Here is a 17926-nt window from a genome sequence, read left to right on the forward strand (position 1 = left end):
AGGTTTTAAAAATTAAAATGAGAGTGCATTGAAATAGGTGACCTAAAAGATGAATGCACATGAAAATCCATCGTTGGAGGTAGGTTTTTCTCACTAATCTTTACTCTTCCTCAATGTTCTTTGAAATTTTACATTATATATTTCTCATCTGTACATGTACCAGAAGTTGTTTTCTATTTTCCATTTAATTTCACCCAACTCGTTTCTTAAATGAGTTTTTTCCTAATCTTGTGGTCAATTTGTTTTCTATTTGGAATCACACCTGTTCATGTAGTTTTACAGAAGAATGATTTGCATGATAGGGATGATGGGGAGCTTGAAAGAACAGGTCAACCGTTCCAGCAAAAACCCCTGAACCTTCATTTTTCGAGAAATTCCCTTGATGCCCCTGACTCGAAAACTGTTTTTCCCCCCTGTAGCTTCTTTTGAAAACAAATTTCCATTATTTCCTTTGGTTTTCTTCACCACATCAACAAACCCATCATTTTGTTCCTTAACTTCTTTAGTGCTGGCAAGAAGCACTTGCATAAGATCCACAGTAGCTCCTTCTTTTCCTTTCTCTGTTTTACTTCTCTCCTCTTCTTCTTTCATCTGAATAGCAGTAACATCAATCGAGATTAGTGGAAATTGGTTTTTATTTTTTATAGTTGATACTTGATAAAACCTTATATGTTTTTTTTTATTTTGTGAAAATTAATTCCAGATGATGGTTTATAAAGAAGATATAGTAAACTACACTTCTGGCCCTGAGTGCAGCTAGTTTTTTTTTTAGTTTGGTCCCAAAATGTCCTCTTTCACTTGCTAAAGATTTAGGCTTCCAACTACTCTCTGATGATATTGATATCAGACATTCAAGGAATGGTAAGGCGTAGATGGCATTTGTATTTTCATTTCGTATAACTTTCTGTTTAGCTCCTTTTACCTGTTTACTTTTTTTTCTGTCCACTCATTGGTTTTTATTCTTCTTTTACCCAGTTCCAATGATCTACATGATGGATTGCACAGAAAATGACTGTAGTTCACTACTCAAGTCATCAACTAAGGTACTTGATATCCCTTGATTTTGGCTAGTGTATGTATTTGTAAATTCAATTAAAAGTTTTGATATGTGTATATCATGTTCCATGTTAGAGGCATGGGATATCATGTTTACATCTATGAAATGTTGACTACATGTTCATCTCAATGGTTTACTTAGATTTCATGTCTTGTATCTGTATCAGTTCTTAGTAGAACTTTTTTTTAACAATGGAGAAGGATGGATAAGCCAAAAAGGAATCACGGGTGGCTATAATTCTGTTTTCCATAAGATCTATAGTCATATTGTAAAAATCATACCTTGAGCTATAGAACTCAAACGGACCCCAAACCAGTTCCCAAAGTTCAAAAATTGAGTTGGCTAACTTTCTTAAGCAGCCCAACTTCACTGGTAAGGACGTTATCTATGTGCAAGAATGGAATGTTTGCTGTTAGGTCTGATCCGGGTCTGTTCTGATATGTCATTTTGTTTTCATCATTTATAAGGCTTGGAAAAGGATCCAGAGTGATTCCAAGTTTCTATATGTTCCTGATATTATGAATTTAAGATCTGGAGCAGATGGGGTGTTATTTCCAATTATAAATTGGTTAGAATTGATCCAGACTCCAGATCAGTGGGCAGTCACCAGCTTTTACTAGTGTTGTGATTGTCCACAATGTGAATTTTATATCCGGAGCTTGGGAAATGCTTTTCATTCAATTCCAACTCTGAGACTTTCATTTGTATGTCCTTTACTTCTCTGAATTTTGGTATGGACGAATTCTACTCACAAGTTGGGTAGAATTGGCCAACCTCACTTGACTGTCTTGTTGGAGATAGAAGTGATACACCTTTTTGTAAAATTCATATTTAATTCATCCTTTGGAGTTAGAAGGAGTTCTTTATAGTTCTGGAATCCTGAACAATCATAGTTTTCTATAAAATTTAGTTAAAGCTATGTTTCTGTTTTAGATTTTGGAGTAAATCCGTTTTGAACAGCAGGTCTGTTTTAGAGACCTTGCTGTGATTACTCTTTTCTCAACTCATAGCTTCATTACTTCTCCTTTCTAACCTTTAGTCCTTCTAAGATGGGTTTTAAAAGTTTAAAATTTTTGCAAGTGTGCTGTTGAAAATGAATAGCTGTACAGCTCTTTGTTGTATCTCAGTATCAATGCATGTTTCATATCTGTCAATGTGTGTGAAATTAAATATTATCAAATTTTGCATATACAAAAAAAAAGTGTAGCTCCTATTTATTATAAACTCACTTGCTGAATATTGCCCAGATCTGGTTTTGTAACTCGGGATCTGGTGGTTGAGAGTGCATCAAAATCTTTGCGTATGTTGAGAGAAGAATGGATATTGTTGGAGTCCTGTAGAAACAAAAAAAAAATAGATGATGATCACAAAAGAAAACATAGATGTATAGAAATAGAAATACTCACGATACAGTAGGAAGCTTCTCATGTATAATGACAAAAATGTCCTTTGGGCTACACCCAGGTCGTCTGGCCAAAAGATGGCTGTATTCTCCAAGCAGATAAGCGCTAACCTGCATAATGACATCAACATACAGTTGTCTATATTTGTGTAGGAAATATAAGATATAATCTACATACCTTCACCATTGTCTCATGTATTGCAGGCTTATCAAGATATTCTCTAGCTTTGAGAGCTGCATAAGGCTAATGATTAAAAAAAGAAAAGTGAGTCAGTAGTAAGTCCTATGAACTTTAATAATGCAGATACCAATCTACATTCTACAATACCAAATTAATTAGAATATTCATGAATCAGAATGGAGATTCTAAAGATCATCATCCAAATGCACCAAAATTTAGAGTAAGATCGAACCACTATTAATGAAGGTATTCTACTGGGCTAGGATGCTTGTTGTTTGGATATGGAGCCATGGAAGAACTTGGACCCTTCCGTGTTAACAGTGATGGAAAAACACTCTACCCCAACCACTATGCATGGAACAATGGTAACAAAAATTCCTTTAATTACTATGTCCCATTCACATCACTTATAATCTTAGTCCCTGTCTTGCTGGTGCATGCCTAACCCTATAAAACCTTTGCTTTTGAGGTACTAACTGTTTTCTCCTGGAATTTTTTTTGCCTGAGATTTTTTGCTGCCAGCTATCCCTTCGGGACCACTCTTATGTATTATGTTAAAAGCACCAATTCAGAAATTTGCTGATTATGTAAGTCAGCTTTCCTCTTCCTTTTTGCTTTTTATTATTTATGCACCCTTATGCCACAAATCTCTTTATTTATCATACTAAATATGCAACCATCCCTTATTTTACTCCTAACTTGTTGTATAATTCATTCATGTCAGCTGCATATATGTTGCATAAAATAAATTGGTAAAAGTAGACATGTGAATTATGCATTTGTTATCTCAAATCTTACATTTATTTTTATTTCTGTTATTGTTTTTTCCAGCTTTTAGGTGTTGGTGTCAAGCTTGTTGGCAATACAGTGTGGAGTACCCTCTTTCATCAATTCTTAATAGTGATGTCACGTGAGAAATCATTTTTCTTTTTGTTAAACAAGTATTTATTATCATGTATTAGGTCATACCATGGGTAAAAACAGCCTTGCCCCTGGTTCCGGGGTTGTCACAAAATACTTGACTTTTTAACTTTGTTTGTGGTTTCATTTAGTAATAATCCTTCTGAGGGGGTGTTTGTTGGGCTGCTTCTTTCAATGTCATTAACAACAGTGGTAAGTAAAATCTTACTACTATGAACCTCTTTTGCTTAAACCTACCTTATTGACCTGTAGCTGATTAAACATTAAATTAATTATGCAGGTTTTGAAGTTTTTGATGGAAAAGAATAGTGTTAATGCTCTTCATAGAAAAGTATGTTGGTATTTTAGGAAATTTGGCTAATAATTTAGTTAATTATATAAAAAATGTTGAAATCTTACATTTGTCTACTATTGGAATGATTATTTGTAGTATTACATTTGTCTACTATTCGAATGATTATTTGTATAACATTAACTTTTGTGCAATGCATTGTATTATTTGTATATGGTATTTTATTTTTCATTATGTGACATAAAATGCAAATTTAATATGAAAATAAGTAAATCCATAAATAATTTTTTTTTAATTTAAAATTACGATACGCAAAAATGTGTGTCATCTTCATTTATGACATGACCTTTCTTGACAGGGGCTTTCTTGATACGCATTGCGTGTCATTAACACGCGCGTCGTAAGGTTACGACACGCGAATGCGTGTCGTCTTCCTTTATGACAGGGCCTTCCTTGATACGCATTGCGTGTCGTAACCGCGCGTCGTAAATGCGCGTCGTCTCTAGACGACGCGCAAATGCGCGTCGTCTATCTTTATGACATGGCCTTCCTTGACACGCATTTGCGCGTCGCCTGAGCCATTTACGACGCGCAATGAGCGTCGTAAAAGGCCTTTTTTCTTGTAGTGATAGAAATATCTCGTGAGAACCCATTCATGAGAAGGTACTCCACTCAGGAACACTTAGAACTCTCTATAGTTCCGCGTCGACTCTATCGGTCCAAGTATCCGCGACAGTGATACACAGGACGAAACCTTAGACGCCTAGAACTTGTGTGCCGGTTCGGCGCATGACTCTATCGACCCTCACTTTATATCATGTCGAGGTATGCCAATTTCGATGACTCTATCGATCATGGTTTGACGTAGTGCAACCATGTGTACATCCTTAGTGCTGTGTAAAAAGAACTTTCTCCGTAGCCATGTCGGCAAATAAAGGTTCTTCCGAACATAAACATAATACAAATAATCAAACCTAATACGATCCGTCAGTCGTCCCTCTTATCTCAAACCTTCCGAAGTACCCAGGAGAAGGGTACCGCACGCTGTTGACCGACCCCTCTTAGTCATATGGAAACCGAAGCGAAAGACACTGCAAGATACTCCAGAAGACAATGACCATCCGAAGCATACTTCATAGATCCCCCAGAAAGACCCTTCGCACCTCGCACATTAGGTTCGTGAACCCAGAGGATAGAACTCATGGGACTGACCACTATAACCAGGTATATGCATAAAGGTGGTATATAGTTGAGATCAAAAAGATTTAAGATGTGTGCTTCCTCCCTACTCCCTGTTCCTTGTTGGGTTGTGGGTCTGGGGTGGAGTCGCACAACTGAACATCCTGCCGACCTTAATTCTATACGGCCTACATACACCAAGTATTAGTGGTTAAGCCAAGTATGAGCTCTACCACGAACCTCATAGTAAAGCCCTTCATCCTATTCCATAAAATAGGAGCTGGAGTCAAGAGAACCACTGCGGGTTGAGCTACTCTGATGACCACAAATCCGAAAATCTGTTGTCATACCGGTTAAGCCCACATGGTAGCTAACACCCTCTGTTAGTAAAGAGATCAAAGTTCCGAGTAAGGGAACCCTATACTCACTAGAGTTGACCTAGACCGGGAAATACTCAGAAACTTCGGAAGAGTAGCTGCAGTAGATGCTCGCACTACTCAGGCACTTTGTCCACCTCGTTACAGACTAGTAGTGCCTAGGATCCTCCGCCCTCTCGCATGGAGGAAGTCACCGTCGCCTTGTAGACGATAGACTACATTCTCCGAAGTAAACACCAGAATACCGAGAACCACAGGATAACCTCCGCAGCCTAGAATACTTGATCAAAGTGCGAAAGTAGTTGCGTTAAGCCTCATGACCCAGATCCCGAAGAGATTATAGACTTGACACCAGTCTAGGTGTTAGTCGATGGGTTATACAAGAGCACACGCTTCCCACACTAGAATAAACTAAAGTCTTAGAGATTCATTTGGACTATTAGGTGTTCCACAAATACTATCTCACGTAGAGATAGTAAAATCACCTCCAGAGATAGTCCAACACTCGTCTGGTGAAACCCTATCTCCCTGACCCTGAGGGTCTCCGTTAGGGATATCTCAAGATTCATTAGTGAAAGTTCATTTTGCACAAGATTGAGGTAGCCACTCTACAACGAAAAGATACCATAGACACACAACTCATCCGATGATCTAGAAAGTCTCTAAAAGCCAATTGACAGGAAACGCGAAACCAAAGACATCCCGAGCTTCCTAAGAACCAACCTGAAGGACTACACTACCAGTATGGGAGAGAACGTTAGGAACTTCGGAATGGAGGTCACGCCAGTGATGATCTTGCCATAGAAGTACACTATGTTATAAGTACTGAAAAGCTCTACCCTTCCGAGAGCTTAGGACCATTTGAGAATCCTCACGGAGATTTGGTCCAACCCTCGTCCGACCACTACTACTTCCGGATATTCCACAAGTTTCACACCCGATCGATCTACTCCTTAGACTTGATATGTGCTTACCCGACGTCACTCTTCGTATCCCACTCATCCAGATAGAAACCATTGAGAACCCTAACCTCGTAGATGCACCGGTCGGAACCCACTAACTACACGAGACGGAATCCGCATCCCGTAGGTGAAGGTTTGTTGAAATGACAAACACATACCAGAGTTCAATGGAGAATGCGAGGACGAACCGAATAGGAAGTATCCTCCTGCCTCTATCATTCATACCTACTACCATGCCTAGACCTGAATTTCGGGACAAAATTCCCTCTAACGGGGGGATGATATGACAACCCAAGTTTATTCCATTACATTACCCCGTTACCGTTAACGGAATATTCCACTGTATAAAAGTTCCGTTAATTTGAGGTCGTAAAATAAACAAATGTTTTATTTATTTATATCTTATGTCGTTATTCGTCGTAATAAGATAAGTAAAAGCATGTAAATTACATTTCCATATTAAGTTGTAAAAAGTTAAATTTTATTGCGACCACTAAATCGGGTGCGACCAAAAGCCCCGTTTAACGGCAGTATTGGGTAGATTTCCACTGAGCTTCAACTCCAACCCCTATATAAGGGAGAGTAAACTCCATTTCCACCTTTTTACTCTCTCTCTAAACTCTCTCTTCCAACTTTTTCCCGAGCCAAAAATCGTCCGTTTCGAGCCCCAAACGAGTAGGTAAACTACCCTAACTTGTTATATAGCTTATCTAGCCTACAAATTCGAGTTTAAAACATAAAATAGGGGCAAAATGATGTGTTTACGGCCCAAGAACACTCTTGGACCGTAAACACCATTTAATGGGGGGTTTTTAAGCCCGAAAACCCCTCCAAATTGCCCCTAAGGCTTAGATATGACTTTTAGGCTTACATAGAACACCTTGAAACGAGTTTTTGAAGAGTAAACATGATTTTACTGCCCAAGAACATGCTTGGGCCGTAAACTCCTCTTCATGGGGAGTAAACTCACATTTGTGTGTTAAAAATGCCCTTAAACACACCAATGGCCTTGGATTAAATTCTAGAATCAACCACCAACAAGCTAGGGAACTTAAACTCAATTAAAACAACTCCATAAGGAGTTCACGGCCATAAACCCCTCATGAAAGGGTACCTGGGCCGTAAACTCCTATAAAGGGGTTAAATGGTGCCCTAAACTCCCCATTTGACTTGGAAAAATGCTTAGGATTTTATCCTCTACCATTTAAGACTTAAAAACATCAAAAGAATGAGTGTATAGGAGCTTACAGCCGTAAGCTCCCTTTCTTAGGGCCGTAAACTCCTCAAATGGTCCATATGATGCCTTAAATCCATTCACACATTTTATAATTGGACCTAGGAAAATTCCACAATTGATATGAGGCCTTTAAACATCCTAGAACACCCTCACCATGAGTTTACGGCCGTAAACTCATGGGGAGTTGTCCCAGGGCCGTAAACACCATATGGAGAGTTTACTCTTGGAGAGTAAACTCCATTCCTAAGCCATTCAAGCCCTTAAATGTTACCCGGGACACCCCAAACACTTAACCAAAGTGTTTTCCGCTCTTTAGGGTGCATATACTTGTTTAATTAGTATTATATATACTAATTGTATGTGAACATATGTTATCATATGTTAAATAGGTCACTAAGTGTGTCCAAGTCTTTACTTGACACCGAGCAACCAACCGACACCTTCGTCGGATCCACTTACATCAGGTGAGTTCATACCCCTGAATGAACCTTTTATATGTTTTTACATGTTTTATAGGGGGGAATACAAGTTAAACATGCCAGTTATCATATCAATCACATGTGATTGATAACCCGCATGCACAAGGATTTACCACACTGTAAACTGTTTTACCGAGTAGGATACTATATATGGTTTTCTAAAACGTTTTCACTTGTTCAAAACTCTTACTTATACTGTTTTATCAAAGTTCATTTTAAACTGGTTTATGAAAGGTTTCCGAAGAATTTCTAAAGGTTTTCAAACTTATTTTACCAAAGAACACCAAGTTGTGATTTTCTTAAGTATAAAGATTTTTCCAAGGTTTTCATCAAAGTTCTCTTTCATGTCGTATACTCTTACTTGTTAGATACCACTGCTTCGCTTTTACTTAGTTTAAACTCCTACTTGATAACGTTTCCACTTCGTGATACACTTATACCTGTTAATGCTTATACTTCACGATTCGGCTATTCCACACTGTACGCTTATACTTCACGACTCGGTTATTCCACACTGTACGCTTATACTTCGCGACTCGGTTATTCCACACTGTACACTTATACTTCACGATTCGGTTATTCCACACTGTACGCTTATACTTCACGATTCGGTTATTCCACACTGTACACTTATACTTCACGATATGTTCCACTTGTTACACACTCAAACGTAGTTATATGTATTCCTATGCTTGTATAGATGCATATAAATAATGGTTGAAGGACTTAGGAAGGCTTGTTCGCCCTATTTCCTTTTCTTCGTTGAGATGTGGTCTGGTGGGATCGGATGTTCGTCCGAAGGTCTTTTGATCATTAGTTATACATTGGAAACCCACTATCCACTATTTGGGATGCATCTTCGGGACACGACCTTCTCTGTCGTCTACTCGGTAACCAGAGTCTCCTGTAGGGAGAGCGAACATTGTGTGTATAGATCTATACGAGATTGACACCCCCGCACCCTGACTGCTAGCTACAGTCCACGGCCTACCAAGCCAAGGGGTGACAAATGTCACATTTTATAGACGCTTGCAGGGCGTCAGGTACTTTAGTGTCGGTTAGTATGGTTACGAGTATCCCAGGTTACCTTATAATTCATGGCCTTAAGGTAATGGTATTTCACCAGCATTTTACACTGTATGCTGGAAACCCACTCTCAGAGTCACACTGTTTTCAGACCTTGCTAGCTGTATCTTTCATTTGATACTGTCTGGGGTCTGTATTCTCTGTTTTTAGACCTTACTAGCTGTATCTTTCATTTGATACTGTCTGGGGTATGTATTCTCTGTTTTTAGACCTTACTAGCTGTATCTTTCATTTGATACTGTCTGGGGTCTGTATTCTCTGTTTAGACCTTGCCAGCTGTACCTTTCATTTGGTACCGTCTGGGGTATGTGTCTCTCTTTGTTAGACTGAGACAGGCGTGTCGTTTGTTCGATACTCTCCTGGAGTCTATGAGACTATGATTCATTTGCCTTAGTCAGCAGTCTTCACTGCTAAGACATATATTATTTCCCTGATTTCTCTTGCTTTATTTAATAATCAAATTCTGTATTTTGATAATGATAGCGATTAAGGGAAAACTACTTTTTACCACATAACTCCGTCCAGTCTTGGTAGAAGACTGCTTTTATTAAAGAAAATATAGGATTTTCTGGAAAAGACACTAATGTAATGGACACTCTAAAACTACCACTTTTATTAAAGTTATTTGGATGAAATGACACTAAATACTTATGAACTCACCAGCATTTGTAAAAATGCTGATACTCGCTTTTCAAATAACTTGTATTCTCAGGTCAGCATTAGACAGGTACATCCCTGGAGCTTCTGACGAAAACAGTTCAGTACCAAGCTGTACTTATTATACTTACTTGTATTACTTTTATATATTGTAATGTATACCATGTAAAACTATTACTATTAACGCAATGGTTGTTGTACTTTGATTACTATAATGCATGTGTTGTGATACTTGACATGATGTCATCCACCCCAAAACGTTTCCGCCGTTCCGGTTTTGGGGTGTGACACCTACACCAGAAAACTTATCCTCGTGGGTGCATACTTCAGCTATCTCATCAACAATCCATTGATGAACATTAACACCAACATGATCCATTTACACAGAGATTACACAACCAAAATCATACCCTACTTCGATCAACTCCTGGTAGTCTTTCTCAGTTGCTATTATCCTCAATCCATCAAGGAACTCAATATCAGGCATGCAAAAGTACACATTAACGCATGCCTCATTTGCGAATCTTTGAATGAACAATAGAAATTTGTTTTTTTCCATTCCATAAAAATCCACATCCTCAAACCTTTGCTCCGCTTCATCTGATTAACTGATCACTGGATACCTCGTAAACAAACCAGCAAAATGAAGATCAATCTTCATGTAGACGGCCATAGCAAGAATCTAAGGGAGACTTTTTTTTTTGAGGAACAGTAGAAGAAAAGAAAAGAACGGGGCAGATGAAACCGAATAAAAAAGAATATTTCTTGAAGAGGAAGGGTTGGTCTCATTTAACGATACATTACGTGGCATGTGATTTGGACGTATGAGGTGACTTTTTTTAATGACATGTAAAATAAAACCTGCTAATTGGGATGGGGTCACCGGGTGACCCCTTCGCTTTTTAGAAAATGACCTTCAAAGTCGGTTAATTGATTTGGATATGGATACTATTCACTCATTTTTTTCAATCTTTTAGTTGGGGTCTAATTGATTTGGTTGTGCTCAAATTTTGAGTTGTACTTTTTAGACACTTTTTTTATTTTGATGTGTAAATGTGATGGTTTTGAACAATAATTTTCTAGTCTTTGGGCCTTTTGGTGTATTGTTTTTTCTGTCAGCTCTTTTTTGTTGTTCGAGGGTTTACCAATATAAAGATAGGCTTTGTTTTTATAAAATTAGGGAAAGACCAAGTCATAATGACCTTTTGCTGTTGGTCGACCACTCAACATCATTAGAGTGGAAAACCTTTTTTTCCTTTCCTTTTTTGCATCGATCACTTAGTATATACTCAATACTTATTTTACCTTTAGGTTTTATACATCTAACACCGTCTCATTTATTAATATTTCATTTTACCCTTACGCTTATATTGAATTATATCAAAAATGAAACTATAAATTTTGAACAACAAAAAACAAGTAATTAAGTCCGACAACAGGGTTTCCAACAAGCCTTACAAGGAGTTCTAGGAACTTTGAATAGTTGTTTAAACAGTGAGTTACATTTACGTAATATTAGTGCCAATATTGGGGCCGATGAAAGAAATAACGGATTAGTCATTCGACTTTAGGCATTATTTTTGAGTTTTTTTCAAAAAATAACTAAGAAATACTCATGGTAACCATTCAAGCCGACGAAATTAGTAATATTGTCCGTGAACATATTGAGCAATATAATAGAGAAGTAAAGGTTGTAAATGATGGGTTTTGAGCAAAACATCATTCCTATGGTGTACATGCAAACCCTAATAGCTTTTGGATCTAGTTTGTTTAATAAACGTGCAATTGAATATCCAAAGCTATAAACCCTAGATCTAGCATATAATTAATCATATTAACATAAAATAGAGTTTAGATCTGACCTTTGATTGTTATATAGCAATAACAATCAATTCCTTGCTTTGATTGGCTTTAAAAAACTTAGTACCTCAAGTGTTGCACCTCTAATGGAGTCACAAACACCACTAAGCAACTTGGATGAAGAGGAGAAGAGATGAGGCTGCCCAAAATGTCTAGAAACCCTAGAGGAAGACTTGTCCACGTTTTTAGGGCATAGGGACCCTTTATATACATGTAGGCTATTAGGGTTTTCAACTAGGAAACCCTAATCTGGCTGCTTAAGCCCTAAGCAGCCCATGGACTCCTTTAACATATCCCTTGGACGATTTCTAATGGGCTTCCCATAGAATTCGTCCAACCTATATTTTATTAGGTGATAATTATCTAATAATTACAACTCCAGTCCCCTAAGTTTAGTTAATCTCTTTTAGCCACAAAATTAATTCTTGACTAATATTAATTAAACAATATGATTTCTCCTTTAATATATTATTCTCATAATATATTAATAAATCATAATTAAACTTTTCTCTCCTTAATTCATCCTACATATTGCTATGGTGAAGGCAACCCAAAAGGACTATGCTCATAATCGGTTCAAGTACATACCAAAATAGTTATGGACTTAGACACTAATCCAACAGTAAATATCGATACTATACTTCAAGTAGGTGATAACATTGCTCGTATTTATGAGCTTGATGAAGTAATGACGGACGAATTAATAGAATTTGAAGAGGATACAATAGGCATTGCTCTTAATTTGGAATTAATTAATGTTGGTGTTGTATTAATGAGTGATGGTTTGCTGATACAAGAAGGGAGTTTTGTAAAAGCAAAATGAAAAATTATTACCAATGAGTGAGGCCTAGTTGGGTCGTGTTATAAATGCGTCGGCTAAACCTATTTATGGTAGAGGTGAAATTTCATCTTCTAAATATAGGTTAATTGAATCGACCGCTCCAGGGATTATTTCTCGACGTTCTGTATATGAGCCTCTTCAAATAGGGCTTATTGCTATTGATTCAATGATTCCGATACGACATGGTCAACAAGAATTAATTATTGGGGATAGGCAGACCGGTAAAACAACAGTAGCAACATATACAATTCTAAATCAATAAGGTGAAAATGTAATATGTGTTTATGTAGCTATTGGTCAAAAAACATCTTCTGTGGCTTAGATAGTGACTAATTTCCAAGAAAGGGGCGTGATGGAATATACCATTATGGTAGCCGATATGGCGGATTCCTCTGCTACATTACAATACATTGCTCCTTATACATGAGCAACTATAGCTGAATATTTTATGTACCGTGAACGACACATTTCAATCATTTATGATGACCCATGTACACAAGTCCAACCTTATCGCCAAATGTCTCTTCTATTACGAAGACTGCCTAGACATGAAGCTTATCCAATGGATGTTTTTTTATTTACATTCACTCCTTTTAGAAAAAACTGCTAAAATAAGTTCTTTTTTAGATGAAAGAAGTATGACCGTTTTAACCAATAGTGGAAACCCAATCAGGAGATGTTTTGGCATTTCTTTATCTTTATTAATTAATTAATTTACTTTATTAAACATTTAGTAATATTTTATTTATAAAATATTAAAATTATAATGATACATAATATCTGAATGCTCTTTTTACTTTTATAATTATAACATAATATTCTTTTTCTTATTTTATTTATTTCAAATAAAGATACATTATAGTTGTATTTAAAAACTAATGTCTAATAATATTCTTTTATAAAAATATTTCATATTAAAAAATAATGTGTTAAAAAAGACAAATTAAATGAGGGGTTTTATAGAAAACGATAAATTAGTTGGAGATATAAAAAAACTATTAAAAATGTTTAAGAAAATATATTCAATTAATAGTTAAAATTAGTAAAAATATTATATAACAATAACTTAAACCGATATAGATGCTCCTCAAACACACAAAAAATAATAAATAAATAAATAAATAAATAAATCGGGTGAAAGACCATGCGGAGCAAAAACAATTAAATATCATATCATGAGCTATAAAACACAAATATCATATCTACTCAATATCCAACCTATTTTATACACCAAGTTGCAAGTGTGAATACTATATAGAGGTGGTTGATAATAAGATACTAATAATAATTAAGTATATCAAACAATAAATTTATAATAAATGAGTTACAAATAAATTTATATACAATCATCATATTTAACTCGAAACAATTACCAATAACATTTTAGATTAGTATAATTTTGACGTTATTTTTGATTTGTTTTTTAAATAATTTGTAAAAATAAGATACTTTATTAAATATTCTAAATAGATTAAGTAAATATATTTAGATAACAAAAGTATAAAATAAGGGGGTGTTTGGCTAAGCTTTTGAAAGACAAAAGTCCTTTTAGGAAAAGGTGCAAAAAGTCAGGATTCTCTAACTTTTCCAAAAAGTTCATTTTTCCTTATATAAAAAACTAACTTTTACAAATAACTTAGAGATGTGTGGACAAAAACTAGAGTTCGTTACCCAAATAACTATCATAAAAGTTACCCAAATAACTATCATAAAATGTGTACGTTTTAGAGATATGTGTACTTTATTTTTTTTATTTACGTTTTCAGTATGTTTTTGTGGGTGTCAGACAATGTTGTCACATCGTGCTGCCATGCAGTGCAATCATGTAGTGTTGTCATGCAATGCTATCATGTTATTTAGATCATGTCAATAGACCTGACATCATCATCCACAAAAACATATTAAGTATAAATACATCTAAATCACACACATTCCATAATAGTTTTTTGGTAACCGTATTTGATTTTTGTCAATATTTAGATAATCATGTTTTTTTCGTACACGTTTACAAGTAAATTTGTTTGACATATTCATAATAGGGTAATATCACACCAGTAATTTCCACCAACATTACCTTATTTTGAAGGTATCAAACAAGTTTACTAATCAAATATATATAAAAAAACACAATTACATAAATATAAACAAAAACCAAAATTGTTACCATCTTCATCTTATTCTTAGATCATCATCTTGATCTTAGATCATCGACCATTGATTTAAAGACAAACTTGACTCTTGTATGAATAGTTAACCTTAGTCAACTACCAACAGTTGAACATAATTCAAAAATCCACGTATTGAATTAAAAACAAAATATTTTGTAGATTAAAACTAATATTATTAGTATATTATAATATGATATAAAGAAAAAAAAAAACTTAACTTTGGAACGAAACTTGACAAAATGGATATTTTTTGTTTGTTTCAAACCAATGCAAAATTCTTCATCAATTAGTTGTAAATCATAATCAACTTTTATGTTGTTTTATTTAAAATTACTATCTCTTATAGATCAAGAAAGTGTCTCTAATTTTATATAAAAAAATTGTTAGATTCATTCAATAAGAGAAATAAAAAGGGCAACAGACATGCCCATTACTAAAGAAGTCAACTGTATCACACTAGTTTTTATTGAAGAACTTCCATTGTTCATTTCTGCCATCACCCCCACTGCTATATATATAAACCCACCTGCTGTAAATCCCTGTTCATTTTTTTTTTAAATTTTATTAAAATTAATATCAATAAATGCTTCATCAAAATTATAGTGTCATTAAAAAGATGTCATACCTCAATCAAAGATGATTGCCCTGGATCTTGTCCCCATAACAATGCCTATTATTTGGTCATTGTTAGAAACTTTTTATTTTTATTTACCATTTTAATTTTAAAAAAAAAAAAAAAACTAACCAATGCAGTTCCTGCTAGTGCCACCAATGCAGAGAGAAAGTTAAAGAACAGGGCTTTAAAAACACTAAAACCAGACCTCACCAATATCCCAAAATCACCAATCTGAAATAATTAATTGTTTTAATGATAATATATAAATTGATTTAATAAAAAGTTTTTCATTTTTCATACCTCTTGAGGAAGTTCATGTGCAAGAAGAAAAAGTGTTCTTGACCACCCACCTACAGACCCGTATAAAAGAAAAGCACTTCCTAAAGCCATTCCATCTGTGAAATTATGCTGCATTTTTTTTTTTTTGTTAGCTCAATGATTAATATTTATTTATTTATATATTTAATAAAAAAACAAATGGTTAAAGAAATAAGAAGTTAAGAAGTATGAAGCACATACAACACCATCAGAGAACAGATTAAGATAACCAAACACAAGACTTGATGAATGTGCAGGTTCAGTCCCTGTAATGGAATTTGTTTCACTTTTTGGTCCACTTTCATCAATCTTGTCACCATTACTACTAATGTTTCTCTGTAAAGTAAATATTGATATAAAATTTAGCAACAATATTTTTATAAAGATTAATGATTAAAGATAGTTTACCTTGCGAAGAAGAGATGATTCATCTTGTGTTTGTGTTTTTAAAGATTCATCAGATGTTGTTTCTGATGTATTTTTGTCTTCATCATCATTATTGACATTTTCCAATGTTTCATTTTTCTTATGGTGATGATGATGATGATGATGACCATGACTCCATGAATTAACTCCTCTTGACCTTTCTTCAACATACCTCACAATCTTTTCCACAAGAAGAAAAACAACAATTCCAACTGCAGTGAAAATGAGAGAATCAAGAACCCTTCCAGATATGATGAAAGTATTTCATACGCATTATTACTTACACAAAATGGATAATCCAATTGAGAGATCTTCAATGGAATGGGAATGCGAAGGGGAATGATCATGATCATGGGCATGGGCATGGGCATCATCCGTATGGTTATCATGTGAATGAGAATGTCCACCACCTGATAAATATATTTAACTATTTACAACTCAAGAATGTATAAAGTTTTAAACTAAATTTAAAATTCATGTTTTACAATACCAAATGCATGTGGCAATTGATGAAGAAAAGCATCACCAAGCATAGCTCCTGCCTGCGAAAGGAAAATGGATAGAGAGATGAATGATTTAGCAATGGAAAACTTAACATGGGTAAGAGAAAGAATGAGAGATGAATAATCTTAACCCCAAATACAGCAAGTGAATCAACAAATGTCTTTGATGGTTTTCCTTGATCTGCAGGAATTCACAGACATTGTGGAATGTTTAACTGGAAAACGAATCGAAATTATAGAAAGAAAAAGAAGTTGATGGTTAAGCAACTCACAGAATATCAATGGCAGTAGAATCAGACAAATAAGAGAAGCCAAGCTCACCAACAGTGAGCACCCCATTGCATGAATCCAAAGCCCTATCAGAGTGCAAGAACATAACGAGTATTTAAAAATTACACTCATGGAGTTTGCCACATAATGCCAACATTTATCATTAATCTTCAAAAATTTCAGAGAGTGAATGAACAAAAGCAAGGATGAACTAGGTTTTCAAACGTAACATTACCAACACCAGATAGCTCTGAATCTCCACCGTGATGATGATCATGGTCATGATCGTGGTGGGACACAAATTCCGATCTAAGATCGTCCTCTTCCGCCAGTTCTTCCGGCAGCTTTTTCCTCCCCAAATGATGATGATGATGATCATGGTGATGGTGATGGTCATGCGAGTGGTCACAGTTATGATGATGATCATGAGATTCATGAACCTCCGGCTCACTGGAGTGCTGACACTGTTGCCCGAAACTCGCTTCAAAATTAAACCCAATCGTCAAAACCAAGACGATAAGTAAACTACAGATCTGGTTTTTAGATTGACGAAGCGCCATTGTTATCGGCTTGTTGAATTGGATTCTGGGAAGGGTTTGTTCTGTTTTTTTTGGGGGGGTTACCAGAATTTAAAGCGTGTTAGGTATTCTTCGGGAGCTTTCCAGATTAATAGTGTGTTAGGTTTGGGGCATTGGATTTCAAGAAGAGCGACGTTTGCAGGTGCCTTCGATGGTGATGAAACAAACAATAATAAAGAAGAGGATTATTATCCCGACGATGATGCCAAACGTTACTGCATCCATAAAATAAGGTCACCGACGCAGCAACCGAAGGCATGTGTTTAGGAAGACAACCTCCGGCGAGTCGGCTTTCCCCAAAAAAAAAAAAAAAAAAAAAAAAGTCTTGAGCTTTGACTTGGGCTTGTGTAGGGTTGGGCTCCTTTGTGAAAAGAGCTTGACCCAACTTCGAAATGGCAAATATAATGTAAAAATCTATTTTAAGTTTTATATATTATTAAACTAGATTATAGCCCGCATTAAACGCGGGAAACGCATAAAAAAACATATAATCGTTTATAGATATTGTATAATGAT

At 35.5% G+C, this 17926-nt stretch overlaps 1 protein-coding gene and 2 long non-coding RNA genes across 3 annotated transcripts; 1 reads left to right on the forward strand and 2 right to left on the reverse strand.

Annotated features, from left to right (window-relative positions):
- Positions 1-2318: 2318 nt before the first annotated feature.
- Positions 2319-2723, reverse strand: LOC145100046 (uncharacterized). Its single transcript, XR_013704787.1, has 3 exons — positions 2638-2723; positions 2464-2570; positions 2319-2391 (listed from the first exon to the last, which is right to left on the reverse strand). It is a non-coding gene; the product is annotated as an uncharacterized LOC145100046 (long non-coding RNA).
- Positions 2599-4067, forward strand: LOC145100047 (uncharacterized). The gene is made up of 5 exons (XR_013704788.1): positions 2599-2724; positions 2816-3227; positions 3472-3550; positions 3693-3753; positions 3842-4067. It is a non-coding gene; the product is annotated as an uncharacterized LOC145100047 (long non-coding RNA).
- Positions 4068-15039: 10972 nt separating this feature from the next.
- Positions 15040-17700, reverse strand: IAR1 (ZIP metal ion transporter family). The gene is made up of 11 exons (XM_079038513.1): positions 17068-17700; positions 16835-16918; positions 16694-16743; positions 16550-16601; positions 16344-16469; positions 16042-16271; positions 15835-15969; positions 15616-15723; positions 15445-15546; positions 15325-15369; positions 15040-15238 (listed from the first exon to the last, which is right to left on the reverse strand). Exons 1-11 carry the CDS (start codon positions 17390-17392, stop codon positions 15089-15091), a joined length of 1407 nt encoding a protein of 468 aa, XP_078894639.1. The 5' UTR covers positions 17393-17700; the 3' UTR covers positions 15040-15088.
- Between the last annotated feature and the right edge of the window lie 226 nt (positions 17701-17926).

The sequence above is a fragment of the Lactuca serriola genome, chromosome 4, assembly GCF_051521515.1.
Source record: "Lactuca serriola cultivar US96UC23 chromosome 4, Lser_US96UC23_V15, whole genome shotgun sequence".
NCBI classification, from domain to species: Eukaryota; Viridiplantae; Streptophyta; class Magnoliopsida; order Asterales; family Asteraceae; genus Lactuca; species Lactuca serriola.

Excerpts from the sequence above, each read along its gene's own strand:
- IAR1 (XM_079038513.1), bottom strand. The coding sequence starts at position 17,392 with ATGGCGCTTCGTCAATCTAAAAACCAGATCTGTAGTTTACTTATCGTC. Across the intron at positions 16,919-17,067 it reads TTCAGAGCTATCTGGTGTTG|GGCTTTGGATTCATGCAATG; the intron begins GTAATGTTACGT and ends GCACTCTGATAG. Across the intron at positions 15,724-15,834 it reads ATCTGTTCTCTGATGGTGTT|CATAATTTCACAGATGGAAT; the intron begins GTATGTGCTTCA and ends AAAAAAATGCAG.